The 23,788-nt window shown below is 44.3% G+C and overlaps 1 protein-coding gene across 2 annotated transcripts in view; it reads right to left on the bottom strand.

The window, feature by feature from the left end:
- B3glct (beta 3-glucosyltransferase) overlaps window positions 1-23,788 on the bottom strand; it is a 124,231-nt gene extending 100,443 nt beyond the window's left edge. The window contains exons 1-3 of one of the 2 annotated variants that reach the window (XM_063232582.1): window positions 23,581-23,788; window positions 11,213-11,262; window positions 5,293-5,332 (exon numbers count right to left, since the gene is read on the bottom strand). In XM_063232582.1, coding sequence (XP_063088652.1) covers window positions 5,293-5,332; window positions 11,213-11,262; window positions 23,581-23,653 — 163 coding nt within the window. In that variant the 5' untranslated portion in view covers window positions 23,654-23,788. Of the gene's footprint in view, window positions 1-5,292; window positions 5,333-11,212; window positions 11,263-22,294; window positions 22,823-23,580 lie in introns of those variants that run through there. The other variant, XM_063232583.1, reaches the window with a different exon arrangement.

Below are 23,788 nucleotides of genomic sequence, written 5' to 3'. Positions count from 1 at the left end.
TCTAAAGAAATACAAGCGGGCAATAAATATATGAGAAAATGTTCCTTGTTGGTCATTACAGAAACTCAAAACAAAACCCAAAGTGCTATCTGACTCCAAAAAGAATGACAGTCATCAAGAATTAACATAATAACAAATACTGGAATGGCAGTGGTGATAAAAGGAGCCCACCTACATTGCTGGTGGGAATATAAACTAATAAAACCATTATGGAGATATCTCAATAAACTAAACATATAAATTCCATTTGACCTAGCTATTCTCCTTCTAAGTGTTTTCCCAAAGACACTATACTACAGCAATAGGTGCATACTAATGTTTATAGCAGCATAATTCATAATAGCAGAATCATGGAAGCAGCCTATTGGTCCATCAACAGATGAATGGATAAAGAAAATGTATGCATAATGGAGTACTAGTCAATTACGTAGAAGGACAAATCTAAGACTTTCATAGGAAAATGGATGCACCTTGAAAACATAATATTAAGTGCAATACATTAGACATGCAAGTTTAAATACCATATGGTTTCTCTCATCAGAAAAATCCAAGGTACAAATAAAAAGAAACCTAAAAGACTATGAAAGAGAAACAGGGAGGTAGATCTTTCACAAATGGGAAAGGGACCAAGAGACCAAGGGTGGGGAGGTGTGGGGGCAGGGGAAAGGGCAGTAAAAAGATTTAAGGTATGACATTGTAGGACATGCAAAACTACCTACAATGAGTGTAATTATTATATGTCATAAACATAAACTAAAAATAATAATATCGAAAGTAAAGCAACCTAGAGATAGAGTGAGCGAGGGGGTAGAAAGTAGAAGAAGAATTTTTAAAAATTAAGGTATGCTAAGTAAATGTACCTACCCCCTCAGAAGAATGTGAGCATCATGTAATGCAAGCAGGTACTGCAAAAACATTTTAAAAAATAAACCAGCACTATATGCATCAATCTAGATACCACAGATGAATCTCATGGATATAATGCTGGTTAAAAAACAGCTGCATAAGAAAAACTATAAAATCACTTGCAAAATATAAGCAGAAATGTACATAAAGTACATATAGAGTATACGTATTCATACATCACATGTAAAAGTATATAAAATGTTACATGAGAATGAAAACCACCAAATAAAGGTAACAGTTAAAAGATTTCAGCTGTGTTAGTCCCATTTATTTCTTCATTTAGGCCAGCAGTGGAGAAACCTATGGCACACATGCTGCAGTGGACTATTGAGACCACTAAAAGCTCTAAAAAGTTCAGCGTCACTGACCTAGGTGGTATTTGTTACATTTCTCGTTACAGCTTTTCATATGTTCAAATTATCACATAATAAATTCTTTACACGTGGAGATCCATCTGTCAATAGGTTAAGCCTGTGCTCACCACCGTAACCAACTCCTGCCACTTCTCTCAGCTCAGCAAAGCTCCCACTGTGCCTCTCAAGAAGACAACAGCTCTACACAGGGAAGAGGCTTTATAAGAACAGAAGCAATTCTGTATCTGAATCCTGTCTGAGTGATGTATTTGTCTTCCACTTCTTAATATAGCCACTAAGAATCGTGCTGGCCCCTTCCTTTTTGTGTAGTGTACTTCTCGCATGCTACACGCACATGTGGCAAATGTCTTCCAGATACCTACTAAGTGCAAGGCTCCGGGCTGCAAAGATAAATAAGGATAGTGGCAGACTGGCGTGTCTGACCTAGTTTGGGAAACAGGGCTCATAACCATCTTAGTTATTCTCTCACTGCTGAGACAAAATACCTGCACCCAAAACTAAGGAAAGAAAGGTTTATTTAGCTCACAGTTTGTGGAGGTTTCAGTCCATAATCAACTGGTTCCAAAGCAGGGTGGCATGGCACAGGACAACAATTCAAGGTGGCAGAAGACAGTTAAAGCAGTAAGAGCAAAAAACGCAAGTGGTGGGGGACAAGCCTCTTTTCCTCCCTTACACTGTATAAACCACCCACCCTCAAGTGGGTGTAGCTCTCACACCATCTCTGTTCCCTCCTCTTGCACTGGTTCAGGGTATTTATAAAGCAAGGACCCTGGTCGCCTGCTGAATCACTTAGCTAAACTTCTAAACTTAAATTGACACAATGAACAACATCCTAGAGCAGTAAGGGCATGTCCTCTATACCCTAAGGTATAGAACTGCTGAGTTAGTGAAGCTTCAGGCTTCTCAAGTTGACACAATGTATATCAACCATATCAGTAACACAAAGATGTAAAGGGAACCCAGAGCCAAGCTCAGCTACAGTAGGTAGGGCCAGTTCAAGGAGAGCTTCTGGGATAAGGGATTTCTAGGGTTTCCTTTAAATAGCTGCAGTTTTCTGCAAACTCACATGTAGAGGGGAGCAGATTAGCAGCAGAGCAAGAAATAGGGTCATTGCAGAGCCACACCCTGCCTCATCTCTGCAGCATCTTGAGGGCCCAGTCACTCAGGCAAGGACAGGACATGGGTCACCAAGTTAGAGACAGAGGCAGACTCAGTCTGATCAGGTGCCCAGGAGGGCCCAGACAGCCAGACCTTCCCAGAGGAAGGGATGAGAATACTACGTACTGGGGACAGACAAAGAAAGATGTGGAAAGACCTTCCCTGCAGTGAATGCCTGGGACAGAGAGCCACAATTAGGAACCAGAAAATAAGTTAGGTCTGGCCAAGGAACAGAATGTGTGTAAGAGAGTTACCAAGGACAAGGCTAAAGGAGAAAGGAACACATGACAATGGTGACAGGATAACTGCATACTTCTGGGTCCCAATGCATTGCAGAAACAAAAACAGGTTAGTACCATGCAGAGCTGAAAACAGTTTATACATCGCTACTGATCCTTGCATCAGCAACAAGAAATATTTTTTACCTATGACCTAAGCTCAGTTACTCTGGCTAAGTCCAGAGACTCTGGGCAGCCCTTTTAAGTCAATGCCACTGAGTCACCTGACTCTCAAGCTCCCAGTGCCCAACTGAGGAAGCTAAATAAGACAGTTCCACTTTTCTTCACTTCTTGGGTGCACTTCTTCTAAACTCACCGCAATTTGCCTTCTCAAACCCTGCTGCAATCAAGATGGATCATCATTGTTTCTCCTCCAAGAATGTACAGTACAATCAAGGAGTCACACACCGAATGCCTGACAGTAATGACCAGAGTAGCAGGCTAGAGGGGAAGATAAAGAAATGAGCCCCCGACGCAGACAAGGCCAACTCAGTCTGAAGTCAACAGTGGGCTGCAGAGAACATTCAGAAAAGAGACAGAACAGGAGGAGAAAGAAAAGGATGGCTGAAAGAGAAACTATGCCTCTTTGGAGGTAAAAGGAACAAAAAGCTGAGTTGTTCAGTGCTAATTCTCCTGATCAGAAAGGGACTGGAAGAAGGGCCATGCTGGCATTTGATGAAAACTTGATACAGGTTCTTCTGATAGAAGGTAAGTACCAGGCAGCCTTCTGATTTAAAGCTGAGGGATAAATATGCATCCAGATGGCCATGTAAGAAGAGCCACCCCACGTCTGTCTCTCTTGCTGAGAAGAGTTCTGGACACTGGGGGATCTATCAGTGAGGCAATGAGCTAAGAAGAAAAAGTCTGATCTGTGTGTGGAGCTGTGCCCACCCCAAGCACAGTGAGTGTGAGGCTGAGGGACTCTGACTTTACTCTGATGTGACTCTATCAGCTCTTCAGCAGCCTCCTGGTTCTTGCATATGAAGATTTAGACAAAGATGCCTCTGGGTTTTTTCCAGATGAACTGATAGCAAATTAGGCATCACTCTGACTTGCCAACTAAAACTGCATTTGTGAAATAAATTTACACATCCAAAGTAACTTTGCCTGGCTAGTTTCAAGCTCATGTTCCAGACTCAGTTCATGAATCTGTTTAATAACCAGCTACTAGGAGAAGATCAATCAGCTGCCATAAAACCAATATTCAAACAAATGCCTAAAGCCACCAATGTTGGCAGCCAAGAGAAAAACCTCTCCCTGGAAAGGAGGAGCTAAACCATACAGGGTGTGATAACCAAGAAAACAAAAGGCAAGGAACAGATGTAGTGCCTTAAATAGAGCTGTTCTCGGAGCCCATGGAGCCGTGCAGGCCCCTGGGGCTCCAGACGCAGCTCCCCACCTTAGGTCCTGCACGGCAGGATAGTGCTGCTCTCCTGCTCCTGTGTCATCTCAGAACCCAAGCTCAGGGAAGAAAGGCCAAGAAAGCAAGCATGCCTCTCATCCAAAGCTCAGGATCCAGGTCTCTGTAACCTCCCCTGGGATGAAAGCCACTGACAAAACATACGATCCTGTCCCCAGTGGTGTGGCACTGACTCTCCACCAACACACTGGGCCATGCCTCCGTGGCACCGAGAAAGACTAACCTACACGGCTCACACTGTGAGGTGAATGGGGATGTGTTTGAAAAGGAGTACAAACAAGGTGCCCATGGGCTGCAACAGCAGACATGTGTCACAGGGGTAAGAGCAGCTTCCAGGGGCCCTCGCGATGAATCTGATGGGTGAGACTGCTTAGCTGACTCCAGAAGGGCGGCTATGGTGGGGAGCCCAGCTCTAGGAAGAGCACAGTTTGTCCTGTGCTCCACTAAGAGTTTGGATAACATCTGAGCGTCCCCTGAAAGAGTTTGTATGTTGGAGGCTTAGTCCTCAGGGTGCACTGGGAGATGGTAGAGCCATTGGGTGGGGCTGGGTCCCCCCCTCCCGCCCCAGGGCGCTGTCCTCAGAAGAGATAAATGTGCTTCTCACAGGACCACACTTGGTTCCCTCAAGAGTCACTCTTCTGAACAGTGAGCCTGGACACCGAACCTCTGGAACTTGCTGTTTCACCCTGTGATCTCACCTTCTCACACACACTCCCCACCATGATCCTCGGCCGCGGCCCGACACAGCCAGAGATGGAACAGTAAGGCCTCTTGATTTGGGAGCTAAATAAACTTACTTTCTTCGTAAGTAATCAGCCTCTGGTATTTTGTTGTGCAGTCTAAAAATGGATTCATTCTGCCATAATCACAAGGACTGTGCCCTCCCCGTCTCTATACTCTATGGTATGTACCTAGCATGGTTCTGTACCCTCAGTGAATGACGGCTAATACATATTGCACGTCAATATGCCTGTCTGCAAAGTAGTTTCCCTAGGTATTTCTGATGGTAAATATTGGGCTGGCCCAAAAACAGAGAATCTGGACAAGAGAATTTACCCTATACATAAAATCAGAAAGAAAACTGCATTTCACTGAAATACAATTTACAACAAATACACCTGAGTACACACTCATCAGTGAAAAGATCATTACTTACTTAGGTCATTTTTTCTTGATATAACACTTTTCTCCAAATCCTGCATTGGAAATGAAAAAGAAAAAGAAAAATCATTATCACATAACAAAGCTAGCAACACAGTGAATGAACATGCACAGTATGCATTAGCACTCAGGGAGACTGGAAGACGGAAGTTCAGAAATAATTTCCTAACAAAATTATTCCTCGAAAAACTAAAACTAGAAATTCGGTTTGACTCAGCATTCCCCTTCTAGGTGTCTCTTCCTGGAAGAGAAGATACAAGCAAATCCATGTTACAGCTGCACAATCATAATAGCTGAATCTTGTTAAGTGGCTTGCATGTCCATCAACAGGTGAAAGAACAGCCAGGTGTGGTGGTGCACTACTGGAACTACAGCACTCAGGAGGCCAAGGCAGGAGGATCATTGTGAGTTCGAGACCAGCCTGGCCTAAAAAGTGAGCGCAAGGCCAGCTTGAACTGCATAGAGACTCTGTCCCATAAAGACCAAATTAAAACAAAAACAAAAAAAATCCAGATAAAAGGATAAAGAAAATATGGTTTTTATACACAATGGAATATTACTTTGCCTAAAGGACAAACTTGAGTCATTTGTAGGAAAGCAGAAGTCCCCGAGACCACAGCATTAAGTGAACCAAGTCAGACACAGAAAGCAGAGTATCAGCCACATGGGGAACACAGGCAGGAAGCTGAGGCAGGAGGACTGCTGAGAGTTCAAGGCCAGCCTTGGCTACAAAGTGAGTTCAAGCCCAGCCTGTCTCAAAGACAAAACAAACAAAAGGAGGAGAATTTCACAAATTTTCTCTTATGTACCAAACCTAAGCTATAAATGAATAAAGGAGAGAGTTGCTGGGAAACAAAAGCTTTGGGGAGATGGGGAAGGGGGGCCGGGGGAGCAGAGATGTTAGGGAGAGAGGATAAAGGGGACAAAAATGATCAAGACATGATCATATTTTCCCCAAACAAACATAACTGTTATGTATTGCAAATATACACTAATAAAATTAAATTTTAGGCCAGGGATTTGGCTCAGCGGCATAAGCGCCTCCCTGGCAAGCAGCAGGTTGTGAGTTCAATCCCTGGTACCACAAAAAAATAAATAAATAAATAAATTTTAAAAGATTTAAAAAGAGGGGGCTGGGGATTTAGCTCAGCGGCATAAGTGCCTGCCTTGCAAGCAGGCTGTCGTGAGTTCGATCCCCGGTACCGATAAAAAGGAAAAAGACAAAAAAAAAAAAAAAAAAAAGATTTAAAAAGAATGTCAGCAGTATGTTCTCTCTGTCCCAGGAATCTGCTCAGGGCTTCAGGTGAGGTCCATCGAGGATGGCTTGCAGGTGTCTCCCAAAACCCATGTTGAAAACTGCACCCCATGTGACAGTGCTCAGAGCTGGAATCTTTAAGAGGGGATCAGGTCACAAGGGCTCTGCCCCCGTGAGTGGGTTTACCCTGGGAGCAGGTGTATTAGCAGGAATATGGCTTCTTACACATTCCGGTTGAGCCCTCTCTTACACATACTGTCTCTTGCACTTTGCCTTCAGCCATGAGATGACTCTAGCAAAAAAAGCCCTTGTCAGCTGCTGAGCTCTCCACGCTGACCCTTCCAGCCTCCAAAACTACAATAAACCTCACAAATTATAAATGACCCAGCCTCCGGTATTCTGTTAGAGCAGCACACGTCGTCACCGAACATGGGAACAGAATGGTGCCTCACAGCTGGGGAGCTCCTGAGGCAGCAATCTGGACCTGGACAGATTTTGACCTTATGTAATTCAAGCAGCCTCAAAAATGCTGTGGCACGTACAAGGTGCGAGCAGCTAATCTGCCATTTTCGTTGTCTTTTCCGCAGAGTAGAAAGGAGCATTCTTCCTAACTGTCCTTTTCTATTTTCAACAGCCGTAGGCTGTAATTACGACAACTGGACAGAGGCAAATATCCTTCAATTTTCATCTAGACTGCAGTAAGAAGTGTAGCTATAAGTCTCTACCAACAAGATGAGGAGCAGCTTGAAAGACACAACCACAAAGAGATGTGTCCTCTGAGAGTGCCCAAAGGACCACAACAATGGACAGTAAGGAGAGTTCAACAAAGGAGAATAAGTAGCTGGGCTGGCATTTTATGAAATTGTCTTTGCCTTAGCAGTAGAGATCTCACTGAGTGCTAAAGAATGCATAGTCAGATGCTGGCCTGTTGGCTTGTAAGATCAAACCATACCTGACTTAATTTTGATGAAATATAACTTGGAAAACCCACTGAAAAACTCTACAAAGTTCAACCCTTGCTTAACGTGCTCAGTCAAAGCCAGGTCAGCACCATAAGGTAGTGTGGGCGGACTCCCCGTAATACCTACACCCTACCTGCCACACAGGACTGGGAAAACCAGCTGCTCTTGGGGCAGGAGTGCTGGTGTTAACAGGAAGGGGCACTGGCTACCACCATCAACTCACCACCTGCCCTTTGCCTGTGCTCCTCATCCTTGGGAGGCCACAGATTCTACTCCAGGAAAACAGAACATTTATATTACAAACAGAGCTGGAGACGGTTAGATCCAATATGCTACCCCTTTAAAAAGAAGGCAATGCTTTATCTCAGAAAGATAAAGGATTTTCCTAGGGCGCAACAATCATCAACCCCAAAATCAGGATAAATGTCTTGGAGTCCTGTGCAATGCTGCTTCTTTACACCACACTGCTAATGCACACCCAACCTCCCAGGAGCTGTCCTTTAGGTGTAAAAATAGGTTGAGAATAAACTAAAAGTAATACCCATAACAAAAAGTGAAAAGCATCTGGACTGCAGAGGTTCCAGATTCAGTAACTTTAACAAGCTGGACCAGTAGCTGGACTGCCTTTCAGATATCTTTGTGAAATAAAAGAAAAGCAACCAAAATTATATATGTCTATTTGTTATTAAGCACTGTAGCTCAGATTGGCTAACACAACAGCCAGGAAATCACTATTTCAAATGACTCAATCTGTAAACTGTAAAAATAAATAGCCAAGGAACAGTTGAATTAGGTGAACTGAAACAGAAACAGAATGATCTTGAGTAATTTCCCCCTTGGAAAAGAAAATTAGACTAACTGAACAAATTGACAGAACATTTAAAATTCTGTCTTCAGCATCCCTTGTGAGTAGGATTATTTCTTCCTAAGAAGAAAGAAACACATGGTTTGTTTTATTATCTCTGCTGCCACACGTTTCATACACTATCAATATTAATCAAAATGTGCTCACTGTCAAGGTTGTGTAAGTCACCTGAACTGCTATTCGGATAGGAAAAAGACTGGCTTCTAATGCGTCTACCCCAGAGAGCTCCTACCCTAGCCGGAAAGCCATATCCAAGTCATTATTCTACATGGGTTTCTTTTTTAAGTCACAATACATTTAACACTTGGAATCTGAATATGTAATGCTTTATTTGAAAGTTCTTCACAAAAGAATATTCAACTGCTCAAAAGAATTTGTTGTGAAACCTTTAACAGTGAAGGCAGGTCAATGCCGCCCTCTACCCCAACCCCCCCATTACCCTCTAGATTGTTCTCATCGGGACATTGCATTGCAAGCTGGCCCTGTGTTCTAACTCTGCCTCCTCTACTTCCCAGCTCAGGCTTCAGTTTCTCACTTGTAAAACAGGAATAATAACTGCACGACCCACAGGATGGGACTGTGTTATGAGATAATAAGGTGCTGAACTCAGTGTGCACACAAAGCAGAGACGAAACAACTACTTGCCCCTATTCTTACCATCTCCATCCACCACTTCTATGCAGTCAACTGTCACCATAAAAGAAATTTAACTGACAAAAACAGTGAAGTCTTTTACTGCTGCCACACGTTTTGATTTGTTTAGATAAAACAGATGATTTATGCAACCTATTGAAATGCTTAGACATTTCTTATTATTAAACAACTGATTACAACTTGGTACTGTTATAAATTGTAAACACACACACACTAAATCTTTCAAATAGCCCTTTGAGGTAAGTCTTACCACCCCATATTACAGATGAGGAACTGAGGCACGGGAGGATCACTAAGTCCCACAACTGGTCAGTGGGGAAGAGAGGAACATGATGAAATATGGCACTTTAATTCAACTGTCCAGCTTTAACCCTACGTCATATGGTCTGAAACTAGGTACACGGTTTGGCTGAGGCAGTACCTACGGCCTGGAGTACAGTCCTGGATGAACAGGCCCCGAAACTGTCCACAGGTCAGGATCCAGGACAGCACCAGACACCAGGACCTGGTAAAGGCCGCAGCACTGAGGAGTTTGGTGGGTAGCCAAACTCAACGCCAACCAGTGAGTTGGCAGATTGTATGGGGCAGAAACCCAGCCCTGACCAGGATTACCTGCACCAGACAGAAGCTTTGCATAGAATCTTTCGGGAAGGCAGGCATCAGGTGAGGTAGATGCTGCCTTGAGATAACAACAGTGGGGCAGGTCTGGGTCAATTTTGCCCAAGGGATGAGCTGAAAATTAAGATGGCCATTGTTCAGAGCTTTAAACTCTAGCTCCAATTCAACTTCAGACTCTGGACAAACTGAGTCTTTGCATCTCTCCATCTCAGATCCACTGACTGTACAGTAAACAAGTTATTGCTTCCTCTCTTCACAGGACTGACAGCTACCTTGACTATGAGACCTACAAATGTCCTTCAAGTGCATTAATATCTAAATTAATGTCCTTTAAGTGCATTAATACCTCTGCATGAAAAATGATAATAACATACAAGACTTACCTTCTCTATTTCATTCATTATATAACTCATTAAATGAAATTTTAATTCTTTATTCATAACCCTTATGCAGCACCTTAATTTTATCATAAATAACCTTTGTAACTACCAAACACAGAATATAATACACAAAGCTGGGTAACATAAAATAGTACAGGGTGAAAATTAAAGAATTCAGAGAATTTGAACCTTAATCTTTTAATAACTCTGTGACCTCAGTAAAATCATCTAAGTTCTGTAAGACTAAGTTTTCTCTGTTGTAATTGGGAATATCTGCTTTGCTTAGCAACAACAGCATTATTGAGAAGACTGAATCAAATGAAATGTGTAAAAATGCCTTATTAGTCATAAAAGATTTTAAAATCATAATAAATTATTATCATTTCTCCTGTGGAGAAATTCTCTAGTATACTAAGAACTGATAAAAGAAATATGCTATTAATACGTGATTTTATACCAACTGTGGGGTAAAAAGAGACTCAACAGAGCCTTAATTAATATGAACAAAGCAAGTCATAAAGTACTTTTTTCTTTTCCATATGCTAAATTGATCACATGCAAAGCCCAAAGGGTAAAAATTTAGATGAATTCTTGAACACAAGCAAACGTCTAAAGGAAGCAGCTCTGAGATTTGGGGATGTGCTGCTCTAATCCCCCAGCTCCAGCTTCCAGCTCTGTGCAAAGAGGGAACCCGGCAGCGCAGTCCCGCAGGCTCTCCCAGCCCTCGTGTGCCTCCCACAAGGCACCCGCTCAAGGCAAAGAAGTCAGGTTCTTAAGGCCAATAAACTATGTCACCTTGCGACACAGCAACATCTTTCCACAGATGGGGAAAAGCAAGCCCCAGCTTAGGATGCGGTAAGAATGGACACTGTATAACACCCAAGCAATGTCTGCCTCTAAGTCAGAACACTTTATTCTTACTTAAAATGCCTCTCAAGTCTAGAGAATCGGTTTTAACTACTAAAGGTAACTATTAAAGGTATTAAACTAGTTGGTAGCCAAGTCTATAGGTTGCTTTTAGGGCTTCAAAAATCTATGTTTATGAACAACATAAATCAATTGATATAAGAAAACAAAAAGGAAACATGCTAGCTGCAGAAGGATGAACTCCTTATAGTTCCCAGTGAAGATAAAGAATTTCAAAAGGTGTGAAGGGGGGATTAGGTCATTAGAATTAGTACCTGAGTTCTCTTGACTTCTTTCTTTATATCTTCAGACACCAAAGCAAAAGCTGAAGGAAAAAAAGGAACATTTTCTCCATTAAAATTAGCAATTTAGGTTCATTCTCACATTCAATCATTTTGCCCATAATGAGGAAAAAAGATACTGTAACATGCAGCTGCTTTGCTGCAAACTAGTATTGCTGGTTTTCTTCACCTCAAACCCAAAATTACTCATCAGTATAAAGTCAACATGCTTTGGCTATCCAGCAAAAGAAATATCACATCAAAGAATTTAATATCTGTATATCCCATGTCTATATATAAACCACACAGAAACACACAAAGATGCATTTAAAATGTTTCTTTGAAAGCTTGCTTCTGATACTTTCTTAACCAAGAGAAAATGCCCAAGCCTCCAGAAGGAAGTACAAATTTCCACCCTCCCCATCACTGCCAAAGCCTGGCAAGGCAACAGAACTAAACTGGGAGCAAGCTTCCTCTTAGGCACTGCAAGGTTAGCGGTGCGATGCAGACCCTGCTGATCACCGGGCTGACAAGCAGGAAGGCAGGGAGAATTAGTATCTTCCTCATTCAGAACGACTCAATGTTGTGAGCCAGAGCTCATAAATAGAAAAAGATCTCCCTACAGACACGTTTAGGCTGTATATTAAAAATAATAAAAACAATGTTGCTATAGATAGCTAAATTAGGGACAAATACTGCAAGCAGCCAGATAGGCCTAGGCCCTCAGAGGTCAAGGCAGAAGACAACCGCGGCTTGGACACATTCACTGAAGGCCAGGCTTCAAGGAAAAGAAGAAATACTCACTCAATGTGCTTCCCCTGGGGATGAGCAGCTGTGACCGGTACTCTCAGTGGGCATCACCCACGTTGGGGTGGAGGACCAAACCTCCTCAGCCACCCCTCCAGTAAAGTCCTCCTCAGTCCCATGTGGCTTGCTACATGGCTTGTTTCCCCATTTGATCCCTTTTAATCAATATTACCCAACTGACTATCCTTATATACTTACGGGTTGAACGTAATTTTGTCCTACTTTGCACCAGTCCTGTGATCTGCCACTGGATCATTTACCTAAGTGACTATATCTGTAATCTTATTGATTATAGTTCTGTCTCACCTTAAGCGCACCTCACCTTGTAGCTCTGCTCAGTAACACACCCTTGAGAAGCGGGGGTTGGCGGGCCACCCACTTTCCGGGCCCCCTTCTGTCCTTCTTAGACAGAAGGTTTCTTTCTCTCAGTAAATTCTTCCTATGCTTAACCTCCATTATTCCTAGAATTCATTCCTTGATTTTAGAGAACAGGAACTCAGCGTTTTGGACATCTAGTAGGTTGGGAGCTTCATTCCTCTATATCAATGTGACAATAACTTTGAAAATACAAAGCAAAACAAGCCAATTGGGAAGGCTAGCAAACAAACCTTAATTGTACAGGACATTTCTCCTGAAGAGCCAAGAGGAAAGTATTGCAAGGGTTCCCCTTCTGCAATCAGCATTCCCACAAGCGAATGGCCACTGCCCTCAAGCGGACAAGCACTGAAAGGCTGGAGAGGCCACGAGGAGCCACAGTGGAGCTCGAAGAGTGGGGCACAGAGCAGACCCCTCAGATGCGGGAAATAACTCTGCCTATTTGGATCCTTTATTCTAACCCCTTCCCGGGCCCACACATCCACTGCTTCAAACTCTCCATTATTAACATTTGCTCCAAGGAAATAATCTAAAACATATTAACACTAAAAAGCAACTAACAAACATGGTAAAGTCGTTTCTATTTCCAGAATGACATTTCCAAAGGCAGGGGGAAATTGAAATGTAAGCCAAATGAACCTAAGCATGTGGAATTTCGATAAATGCACACGCAGAGGGACCTCCCTAGACACCTCATCTGAAACAGGAGAGCCCAACTCCATGCGCCTCTCATCCCCTCACTCTGCTTTACGTTCATCAGACAACTTATCACCAACGGACATACACGCTCTGTCTCCATAAGGGCAGGAGCATCATTTTATTGCCTGTTTACGTCATAAACCAAGAACACAGCGAGCACACAGGAGCTCATACTGATCAAGCGACTAAATCCAGGTCTTCTCTGTGTCCTGGTCGCAGAAGGGATTCCTAACACTGGACAGCACAGCCCAGCAGAATGAAAGAGGTCAATAGGGTCTAATTCATGTTTCCACTTTCCACACACCCACAGAGGTAAAGCTCAAATCATCCAGTTCTAAGGAGAAAAGAGAAATTTAATCCCGAACACCATTTTTATTCTTCTTTGGGTATGGGTATGCATATTTTAATTTTCTTTTGTTTCCTTTACCTCCAACATAATCTTATGCATTTAAAATCTTAACAGAATTATTTAATAAACATCAGGAGCTAGGGACGTAGCTCAGGGGGAGAATGTGTGCCTAGCATACCAAGGTTCTGGAATCAAACCTCTGCACCAAAATTAAATGAATAAATAACAAACATCATACAGGGAAACAACATGTTAATATCAATTAACCCCACAGAATCTCAGCGAACCGCCTTCTGAGAACTTACAGGATGCTAAAAACTATGGTTAGACTAATATATGACTGTGATTAATAAATCTCCTTAATGAATTCCTATCCATACAGGAGCAAAGATCTCTGGATGAGAATTTCTTTTTTTATTAAGTAAAATTACTTTGTCAATTTAACAGTGTCAGTGACAGGATCTGATGAGTCCTGGTTACTTTTTCACCTTACCTGTCCTCAGTGATGGATCACTAGGGCTGTAGGTGTGTTTCCTCACAAAACCCTTGGACCTCAGAAAGTAGACCAAAGAACAGGAAAGGAGTCTGTTCTATAGTAGGTCAGAAAATTACTGCATCACCTTTCATAAGAAAAAAGCTAATATTATTTAACAAGTATTTAAGGTAAGAGCTACGTATTGGGAAGATACTGCCGATAAATCAAGCAAATTCTACACACCCTGTTTATTGAAATCAAGACACCATTCCTTCAGTCTGACAAGGCTTAACTGAGCTAAAGTTAAATTGGATTCTAGCTCTATCCAAAAATACACAGATCTAGAATTTTAAAAAATCCTTTAAAATAAAAAAAGCCTGACATTTCTTTCCCATTACTCTGCTATGAAATTAAAAGCTCCCTTTCCCCATGACAGATATAAATTATATAATATGGAAAGCAATGGCCTAAGAAATGTATCAGGTGCTTTCAGTCATAAGGATAAAACATATGGCAAAATAATTCCCACTCAAAAATATTTTCTGTAGAAGTACCAGTTGGTTTTATCTCTCCATGTCCATAACCTAAACCAAACAAAAGAAATCACCAAGAAACCAAATAAATTTTGAAAATACAGAATATGCCATACCACCGATAAATCTAACCTTAAAATAATGAATCACTTGCAGAATTCCTACCAACCAATCTCGGTTTCATGGAAGTGAAGGAGAAAAGATGCAAACAGATGAGGAAAGTGAGAAAAATTAGCAAGTGAGATAGGAAACTGCTAGTTCCCTTCAACAATTCTAACAAGAAGACGTCATTTTGTATTGCTTAAGATTAGTTAGAGATAGTAAAGTGTGAATGTTTTAAAACTTTTTACTTTTTTCTTTAAATTATTCTAACCATACTGTTTCCATTTTAATAAAGTTGAAAGATAGGTCATTGTACTTTTTTTTTTCCTTTTTTAAAAATTTCTGTACTCTGAAGGGATGCAGATTTAGGATATGTTAATTAGATGAGCAAGATGGGATACATAATACACAGAGAAGCTACACAAATCAAAGTATTATATTATGAAGTTTGGGAACACTAAAGTGTCCTAGATTTACACGTGACTCTAAAAGTTGTCACAAAGACTGAATAGGTAGCTTCATGCTTACATGAGATATCTGATATTTTTTAATACACCACAATGAATTTTGTCTTTACTATTAAAATCTACCAATTGTTTTTAAATGAAGTGTACACTGTACATGTACTATCATGGACCCAGGGTAACAAGGATGGGAGAGAAGGCAGAAAGGGACCCCCAACTCATCACCCCACCAACACTACCAAAGGAACTCACAGGAAGACCACCTGGCGCTCAATATTTGCTATTTGGGTTCATACTAATTTCCAGACTCATTAAGGGAAAATATTCTAGAAGGCTTGGTGTTAGCACCCTAATGTGCAGCTGGAGAAATGTTCCACATTAAACGTTGATTTTATATGCCAAACTACGTTTAAAAGTAATTCTCTCTTTTCTGTTTGCAACGTTAATTCTGGCAAATGGAGACAGTGAATTATATTTAAATTGAAAATCAGGGCAGGCAATAGAAATTAGACCTTTCTCACAATAACTCTAAATAATGCAAGCTGATGAATGTATTAGCATACCTATGCAAAGAGACAAATGAACACTGAGACAAACATCTCTAGGCTACCCTCATTCCAGAGAGCAAGGGAACTCATTTATCACAACTATCTTTTCCAGTTCCTGAGAAGGGGCAAGTGACCCGTCTCAAAGCAAGGAAGATAACTGTGCCTCTTAATTCCTGGTATGATTTTGTTCCCAGCCTCTTGATTTGTCTTCCCAAACTCTCCAAGGGAATATATATCATAGATTCCAAATGAAATCCAAAACAAAACAAAAATCTCTAAGGTACCACATGCCCCCTCCTCAGAGGGGCACTGTGGGGATAAATGAGATGCTACATGTAGCCCTTAGTGACCAGCTTGGCACAGGATAATGATGACCAGGATAATGGGGACTTGGTGGAGGGTAAAACCCTGTACAGTGACTCTGCCACCCAGACTAAAACTCACGGGACACGTCCTAGATGCCGGCAGTGGGCACCCCACCTGGTTCAGGCTCTGCAGGGACTTTCTCTTCTAATTGCTCTGTGGGAGGAAGTCTTTAGGGCTCCTCTCTCTCTTCTGTGACCTAGTTACAAAAAAATGTTTCCCCTATGCAGCACTGGCCTCTAGGGGCTCCCCCTCCCTGGAGCTTTCAAGGTTTAATTCCAGGTTCTCAGGAGGGCTCTTCAACTCCAGAATGCAGATCCCAAAGCAAGTTTGCTTGTTTCCAATTACATGCTTTGCAAGTAATCCATGGCAGCTGAGGCAACAGGAGCAAAAACCAGCGTGACTGGGTGACTGGGGAGACAGCCTGCTTTTCCTTACCCTCCTGGGACAAAGCCACAGTCCCTGCAGACACCCTGTGTAACAGCCCCATTCACAACTGGGCACCACCCCTGGCCAAATCACTTTGGAGCTGAATGATAGGACCTACCCACCAAGCAGCAGAGGATCTAGTGATTTAGCATGCACTGTATAATACTTAGGACAGGGCCTGGCATGTGTGAAGCGCTGTAGATGTCAAAAGCTATTATCATTATTCACTTATATTCACAGCCAAGAGTCACTCTGTTTCTGTCTTGTGCTGCGCTTTACATACTATAGCAGGAAACTGAAGACCAGTTTCAGTAGCTGGAGGCTAACGGAGAAGACAGATCAGGCAGCCAACACTCACATATGGAGAAACCTCCAATGGCAAGTCCTTCCGTGGCAGTCACTAGGGAGCCTGAGGGGAAGGGGAAGGGCAAGAACAGGGCAGGGGGCCGGGGGAAGAGAAGAGTGGAGCTCCCACAGAGGTGAGCAGAGCTGCAAGGGAGCTCAATGCACTGCCTGAGGCGGCAAATTCCGCTTCAAGTGCAAAGCCAAAGAGGCCTGGAAATGAACTTAGGCACACATGGTGTGGATGTCAGAGGAGAAAGCCTGGCAGCCCCGGGGGAAGAGATGACTGTGCCAGCGACACCCAGGAGGACTAAGGTTAGGGATGACACTGAGAACGGCAGAGGCCATACCATGAAGTGAGCAGTGTTTGGCAACCTGATGTTTAATTTGTGCCTGAAAAGTTTCTGAGCTATGTGAGGAGGAGAAAGCCACAGTGGGCTGCATGCCCTGGACAGGTTTCTGGAGGCCGCGAATTCAATAGCAATGGGGGACAAAAAACAACCCCAACGTGCCATCCAGGAAGCTCCAGTACTGCGGTCCAGCAAGGACAGCCCTGGCCTCAGCTGAGGAGCAGCAGTGGCCAGGCAGAGTGGGCTGTGAAACTGAGCAAGCAGAAGCTACAGCTTCTCGAAGATCCCAGAGCAGCCATGAGAGACACGAGTGCGAGTGATGCCAGGCGTCAGGTCTGTGCCATCTGCAGGCTGAAGAACAAGGGCGGTGTGCAAGTCCACGGGAAAGCCGAGTCTGGGCCTGCTATCCCGAGGACATTCGAGGGGCAGCCTCCCACAGCAGCAGGTCCCAGTGCAGATGGAGCCCCACAGAGTGAGGGAAGAGGCCCCGAGGCTGGCATCTCCGCAGTACAAGGGGAATGAAGCCACCAGACTGGATGTGCCCAATCAGGGAGAGCAGGTGGGGCAAGGATTAGGGGAGAGGACCCCAACATCTCAGGTACAGAACTGCAAAGGAGACATAGGAATGGCCAGGCTGAAGTAAACAGGAGAGAATGCAATTATGGAACTGTTTACTTTTAGAGTGTTTTGTTTTTGCAGTACTAGGGGACGAACCCAGAGGTGCACAACTACTGAGCTACATCCTCAGACCTTCTCATTTTTCATTTGGATATGCAGTCTTATGAATTGCCCAGCTAGACTTCAGTTTGTAATCCTTTTGCCTCAGTCTTCAGAGTAGCTGGGATTACAGGTGTGCATCCATGCCTGGCTGAAAATACAACTGTTTAAGGAACTTTTCAGGAGGTTTTCCCCTTCCTCCAAGAAGCTGTGCCCTCACTGCCGCACAGTCTAACAGAAAGATGCCACAACACGGAGGGCTGAACTCCTCACCTTGAACAGTACAAGGTCAAACCACAGAGTCAACTCAGACCACCTAGGCTTAAATCTAGTGCCTGGCACTGAGTCGAGCAGCCTCAGGGCAGTGACAACCTCTCTGCTCCTGCTTTGCCCCTGCAGAGAGGAATATGAAATAAGAAGTGAATAAATCGATATTTATTCAGGTTCAGAACAGTACCCAGCCTAGTGAAACCTACAGAGCCTTTTTCTCATGTGACAAATAGCACAAACTTGGTTGGGAAGCTAGACAGAAAAACCCAAATGGGGCCACCGTATTTTCACAATAGGCATTGTGCATTTATTTCCTTCTTTGTTCATCTCACAAATAAAGTACAAGCTCCTCCATAAACCATCCTCAAGGATCCAGAGAAGATAAATTCAACATGATATATAAAAAGCCTTGACTTTACGGGAAGCGATGATGCAAACTAAAATACATCACCTTCCATGTTTCATAACATATCCTTTTAGGAGTGAAGATAAGTCACTTCCATACATGAGCTATATGCAAATCTTACCTAATGAAACTTATGCTCATTTTTTCTCTCTCTAAACCCACAGCCTTACATCATACTGATAGACTCTTTTCTTCCCCAACTTGTACCAAATCCCTGGTACATATACAGTTGGAGCAAAAACATCAATTAATGTATTCTGTCAATCAAGACTTCCACCTTTAAAAGAACAAAAAGAGAGAAGCAGAGGGAGAGGGAGAGTGAGAAAGGGCGAGAGAGCGAGCAAGCAACTCAAACTGCCAGCTAGCGCACTAACACCCAAATGCCTCCACAGATGGAAGTCTCCTCTGAACTCCAGAAACGAATAGCTACTGCTCACTGACACGGAATGTGAAACACGTCACATGTACCCACATTCGACTTGTCCAAAATTTACCAGCCTCACCTCCCTTTAAAATTGAAATGGAAAAACGCCTGTGTACTTAACACCACAGAAATGCACACCTAAGATTCATCACACTTGTTAAAGTTCATGTTATGCATATTTAGCTGCCACAATTTTTTAAAAATCTAATCCTCCTCCATTAATTCTGAACGCAGCAAATAGCACACTACCCACCCATCAGCTCCCGACTGAAATCCATGACTCATCCTTGGCCCCCCCTTTCCGGTAGCCCACTGTACCAAATCAATCACACAGCCTGAGAGATTCTTAATCATCTGTCCACCAGCACCCTCACGGTCCCCAGTGCACACTGAACCCCTCACAGTGGGGTTCACAGGACAGACACAGTGAGCTTCACAATATGGAAGTGGAATGCACCATGACACCCCTTTAACACAGCCCAAACCCATCAGCTGGTCTGCACTGCCCAGGCTCTGCCCGCCTCTCCTGGTCCTTTCGTCACTTGCTTCCTACATCATAAGTGTGGTCCCTCTGCTGCCAGGATCTCTGTTCCTCTCTGCTTACATGGTTTCTACTTCCCCTTCAGGTCTCAGCTATGACACTTCCTCCAGGAAGGCTTCCTAAACCCTTACTCCAAGGTTTCCCAGCTGTGACACTCTTGTCATCTGGGACCTGACACTCGACTGTTTGATGGAGATGGCAGAGCTGCCTTGAGCACTGTGGCGTCCCTGGCTCTGGATGCCAGCAGTAGCCCTGCCACACCACGCAGGGACTAGCAAAAAGTCTCCAACCATGGACAAGACTTCCCTAGTCCATGTGCTTAATCATTCCCACGGAGAACCACTGCCCCAGAGCAGAAAGCCACATATATCACTTTGAAACATGTTCTTAAATCAGCGTGAGCTCCTCTTCCTTGTCTGATTTTACAGACATGCAATTAGTTTCTGATATAGCTGTTGTCTAGCATCACCCTCCTTCCAGACTGCCAGCTCCACAAGGGTAGAGACAGACTAGCTCAGGCTGGCTCCTATAGTGTCTCAGCACTAAATACACAGTAGGTCCTCAAAATTTACTTTATGAATAAGTGGAAGAAAATTTTTGATAGTGTTTCCTTTTAATACTATATTTAAATTAACACTATTTAACCTCTTATATCAAATAGGGTTTCTTTACAGTAGTTGGTGAACAGAACTTTGAAATCATAGTTGTAAGGGAAATTTTCAATCAGTGGTAGGTGTGATGAACTCTGAGACTCACAGCAACTTTTCCATTAGTCACGGGGAAATGGGGTTAACTTAAGTGGTTAACTTAAGTGGACTTCTGTATATGGTTCTTAAGCAGGAATCTGCAGAATGACAAAAAGTGGATTATACATAGTCCTACAAGAGAAAAACAGAACATTTACCAGTTGCCCATAAACAGAACTTGATTCCTACAAATTAGGCTAGCTTGCTTGCTTCATTATGGGTCCAATAAAAAGCAAAATCTGAAGGCCAGGGATATAGCTCCGCAACACAGGGCCTGCCTGGCAAGTGCAATGTTGTGAGTTTCATCCCTGGTCCTAAAAGGAAGGAAAGAAGGAAGGAAGAAACAAAGAAATGCCCTGGCCCTTAATGCATAACATGAGGGCAGTTATTTGTATGCGTTCCAGTACTGGACCCACCACTTTGTTCTCAAGGAAGCCAAGGAAAAGATAAGAACATTCCCTCCCCATCCTATCCCTCATTTGGAGCAGGCGTTCGCCTTCTGGAGCTTGATTGCTGGCTGCAGGCAAACTCTGTAGGGTCAAGTCCATGACCAAGTAGGTTACGCCAACGTGGGAGTCCTGGATAGCACAGGATCCACCCACAAGAGTAAAATCTGTGCCACTAATGCTCTGCTTAAGAAATAAAGAGACAGCTTAAAAAATCAAAAAACATAAGACAATGTGGAATTAGACCTGACTCTGGTTGTCTTAAAATTTCTGCAATGAAAGGAGACTGAGAAAAACTTGGCTCAGAACAACAAAAAAATCACCCCCAATTTTGTCAGGTGCTAAGCTATACAATCTTGACTATTACAGAGAGGAGACAGGGATGCGCAAGATAAACACTAATACCTACTATTTTACCATTGATTCACATCAGCTTCTTCACAGGTATCAATGAGGATTAGTTTGACTTTATATAATTTCACACAATGCAAGCTAGAAATAGATGACAGACAGATCTGGCATGGAGCTCCGCATCCATCTGGTACCCGTTCTGCTTTATCATCCCTTCTACTGGTTTCCATCTTCAAGGTCACCTTTTGGCCACAAAATGGCCTCCATGGCTCCAAGCATCAGATCCATTAATTGGCAATAAGAAGGAGCATGAAACATGGCAAAAAGGTCTGCATCACAACTGCATCAGCCACTTTAAATGAGCTTTCCCAACTGACCTCAATTATCTGCACGTTTCACATGTGTCCCTATTTGCAAGGGACACTATCACTTTTTCTCCACCCAATCCCTCAATCCCAATATAATCCCAGTAAGTTTTGTTAGAAAGTAGGGACAATGGGCTATGGAGTAGGTAGTTAGCAATCTGTACTATGATCAAATTATGTTAAAACCATCAGAGGCAACCAAGTCTCCCCGGGATTCTATCTAATTCACGCTTCCAATTTTATATGAAAAGGTTGACGCTCAAGCCTACTAAAAGCCATTTAGCTAATAAGCAGTGACCAAAAAGCCTGAATAAATCTGATTTGGGAATTGGTGCCAGACTGTAGGACCGAAGTTGTAGTGAATTTTGTCTGTATATGCATATTTGTCTAAAATAAATTTTCTATGTTGATTTTCCTCCAAATTCTTCAATAAATCTGCTATAGCTTGTGAAAGAATTACAATCAATCCAATCTAATATAAACTATCAAGATTATTTACATGTCTCAACTATTATCCTGTTTCAACAAAATTCATCTTTGCACATCTTTCTGCCCCTCGCCTAACATCAGCATGAGCTCACTAAGTTGTACTCATGGTTTACTCCGGACCTCGGAGAATACAGCCTCCTATTTATACCAACCCGTGAAAGCCAGTTCACAGAGCACAAATCTCTCACAGGGACCTTTTAATGGGTTTTATGTCTTATTTATTGTGCTTCTCTGACAACTTCACAAGGCTAACAGGCATTTCTAAAAATGTATTGACATTTTAGCTCATACTTAATGTCCTTCAGTGCATTATCAAATGTGGACAGTGCAAATATTCCCTTAAGGGTAATAAAAAAAATACACACAGAAATACAGATGTGCATTTCGGCCTATATTGTACACATTATATGTAAATATCTTATTTCCAGTTCAGTACTATTAAGGGCAGTGCTATAAACAGAATGCCAATTTCGGCTACCACCCACCCATTTCGTTAGTTGCAAAACTTCCAGGCAACAAGCCAAGCGATGCAGCCCGCAGTCACCTAGTGGATTTCCGTTCTCTCCAGCCTAGCGTTCTCCCAGCGCTTCCCACCGAGCAATGTTTCTTTCCACCAAAGATCTCAGGTCAAATTCAATTGCTCCCTTTGATCGATCACAAGCCTCAGGATCCAAGGTGCCCTAATATGGTTACTTACATTGTTGCCAAATTAATCAAGCGTGTGAACAATTAATTACCCAATAAATCTCTCTAGAGCTTCCTACACTTACAGAGCACCTATAGAAATGCTACGGTTATACAGAAGCAGCAAATAAGGTCTCTGTTAAAGCTTAAACCCAAATGAAAGCGAGCTGTCTGTCCACACCGGGAGTCGCCTGGTGGGTTAACTCAAGCAGTTCGCAATAATGCTACGTCTTTTTCTAAACGTCCATTTCTAAGCCTGAAATTATTGCTTTTTCACAGGATGGAAAGTCAGGTAAGCCTGGATTAGAGGACCGATCGCTGTCACAGTCTGAAAAAGGAGTAACTCCTCGCCCAAGCTTTCAGGCTGAAACAGATCTCATCATAAAAGTCAATTACTAGGATTTTTTCCAACTTTTGTCTTCTGGTTCCCTGAGGAAGCAGGGCATGCCCTCGCGAGGAGCAGGGCCAGGAACGTCGTCAGGGACGCGGGCGACCCGCGCTGCGCTCGGACGGCTTGTTTCGATTTCCCCGAGCGCTTCGGGCTCGAGGTCCGCGCCACGCCCGCGCCGCCCAGGCGGCCGGAACCGACGCCCCGCGCGGTGCCCCGCGCCCGGCCACTCGGCCCGCGCCTCCCGGGCCCGCACAGGGCCGGGCCGCCTCCCGTCGGGGTCGGGCCCGGGGCCGGGGTCGGGGTCGGGTCGGCCGGGCGGGCGGCGGAGGGCGGGCGCCAGGGGGCGGGACCCTGCGCGCGTCCGCGGCCAAACTTTCTCCCGCCGCCCAGCTCCTCCGCTTCCTGTGGGGGTGGGCGCGGCGCCTGGGCTCGCCCGGCCCGGCCGCCCGCCCGCGGCGGAAGGAGGCGGGGAGACGCGAGTCCGGCGGCCCGGACCCTGGACCCGGAGGGGCGGGCGCGCCCGGGTCCCGCCTGGGCGCCGCGAGAGGGCGCTGCGGCCGGCGCGGCGGGGACGGGACCGGACGGCGGGACGCGGCGCCGGCACCGCAGGACCCGGCCACCCGGAGCCCCCTTTCCCTCGGCGCGGAGCGGGACGCGGGCGGCTGCGCCCGCCCAGCCGGGTCGCTCGCCACTTACCCCCGGAGCAGGTGAGGAGCGCCAGCAGCGCGGGCAGCGCCAGGCGGCGGCCGCGGCGGGTGGACGGCTGCATCCCGGCGGCGGCACTGCGCGCCCTGGCTGGGCACGGGGACCGGAGACGCGCGCGGAGCTGCGCCGCTGCTGACCCTGCTCCGCGGCTCCCCTCCTCCCGCCCGGCTCGGCCGCGCCGGCTCCGGCCGCGCCCTCT

The sequence above is a fragment of the Cavia porcellus genome, unplaced genomic scaffold (assembly GCF_034190915.1).
Source record: "Cavia porcellus strain 051 isolate PalLab524CR breed Dunkin Hartley unplaced genomic scaffold, mCavPor4.1 scaffold_21, whole genome shotgun sequence".
NCBI lineage: Eukaryota > Metazoa > Chordata > Mammalia > Rodentia > Caviidae > Cavia > Cavia porcellus.
The sequence above is the reverse complement of the archived record's forward strand: the minus strand, read 5'-3'. Positions and strand labels throughout refer to the sequence as shown.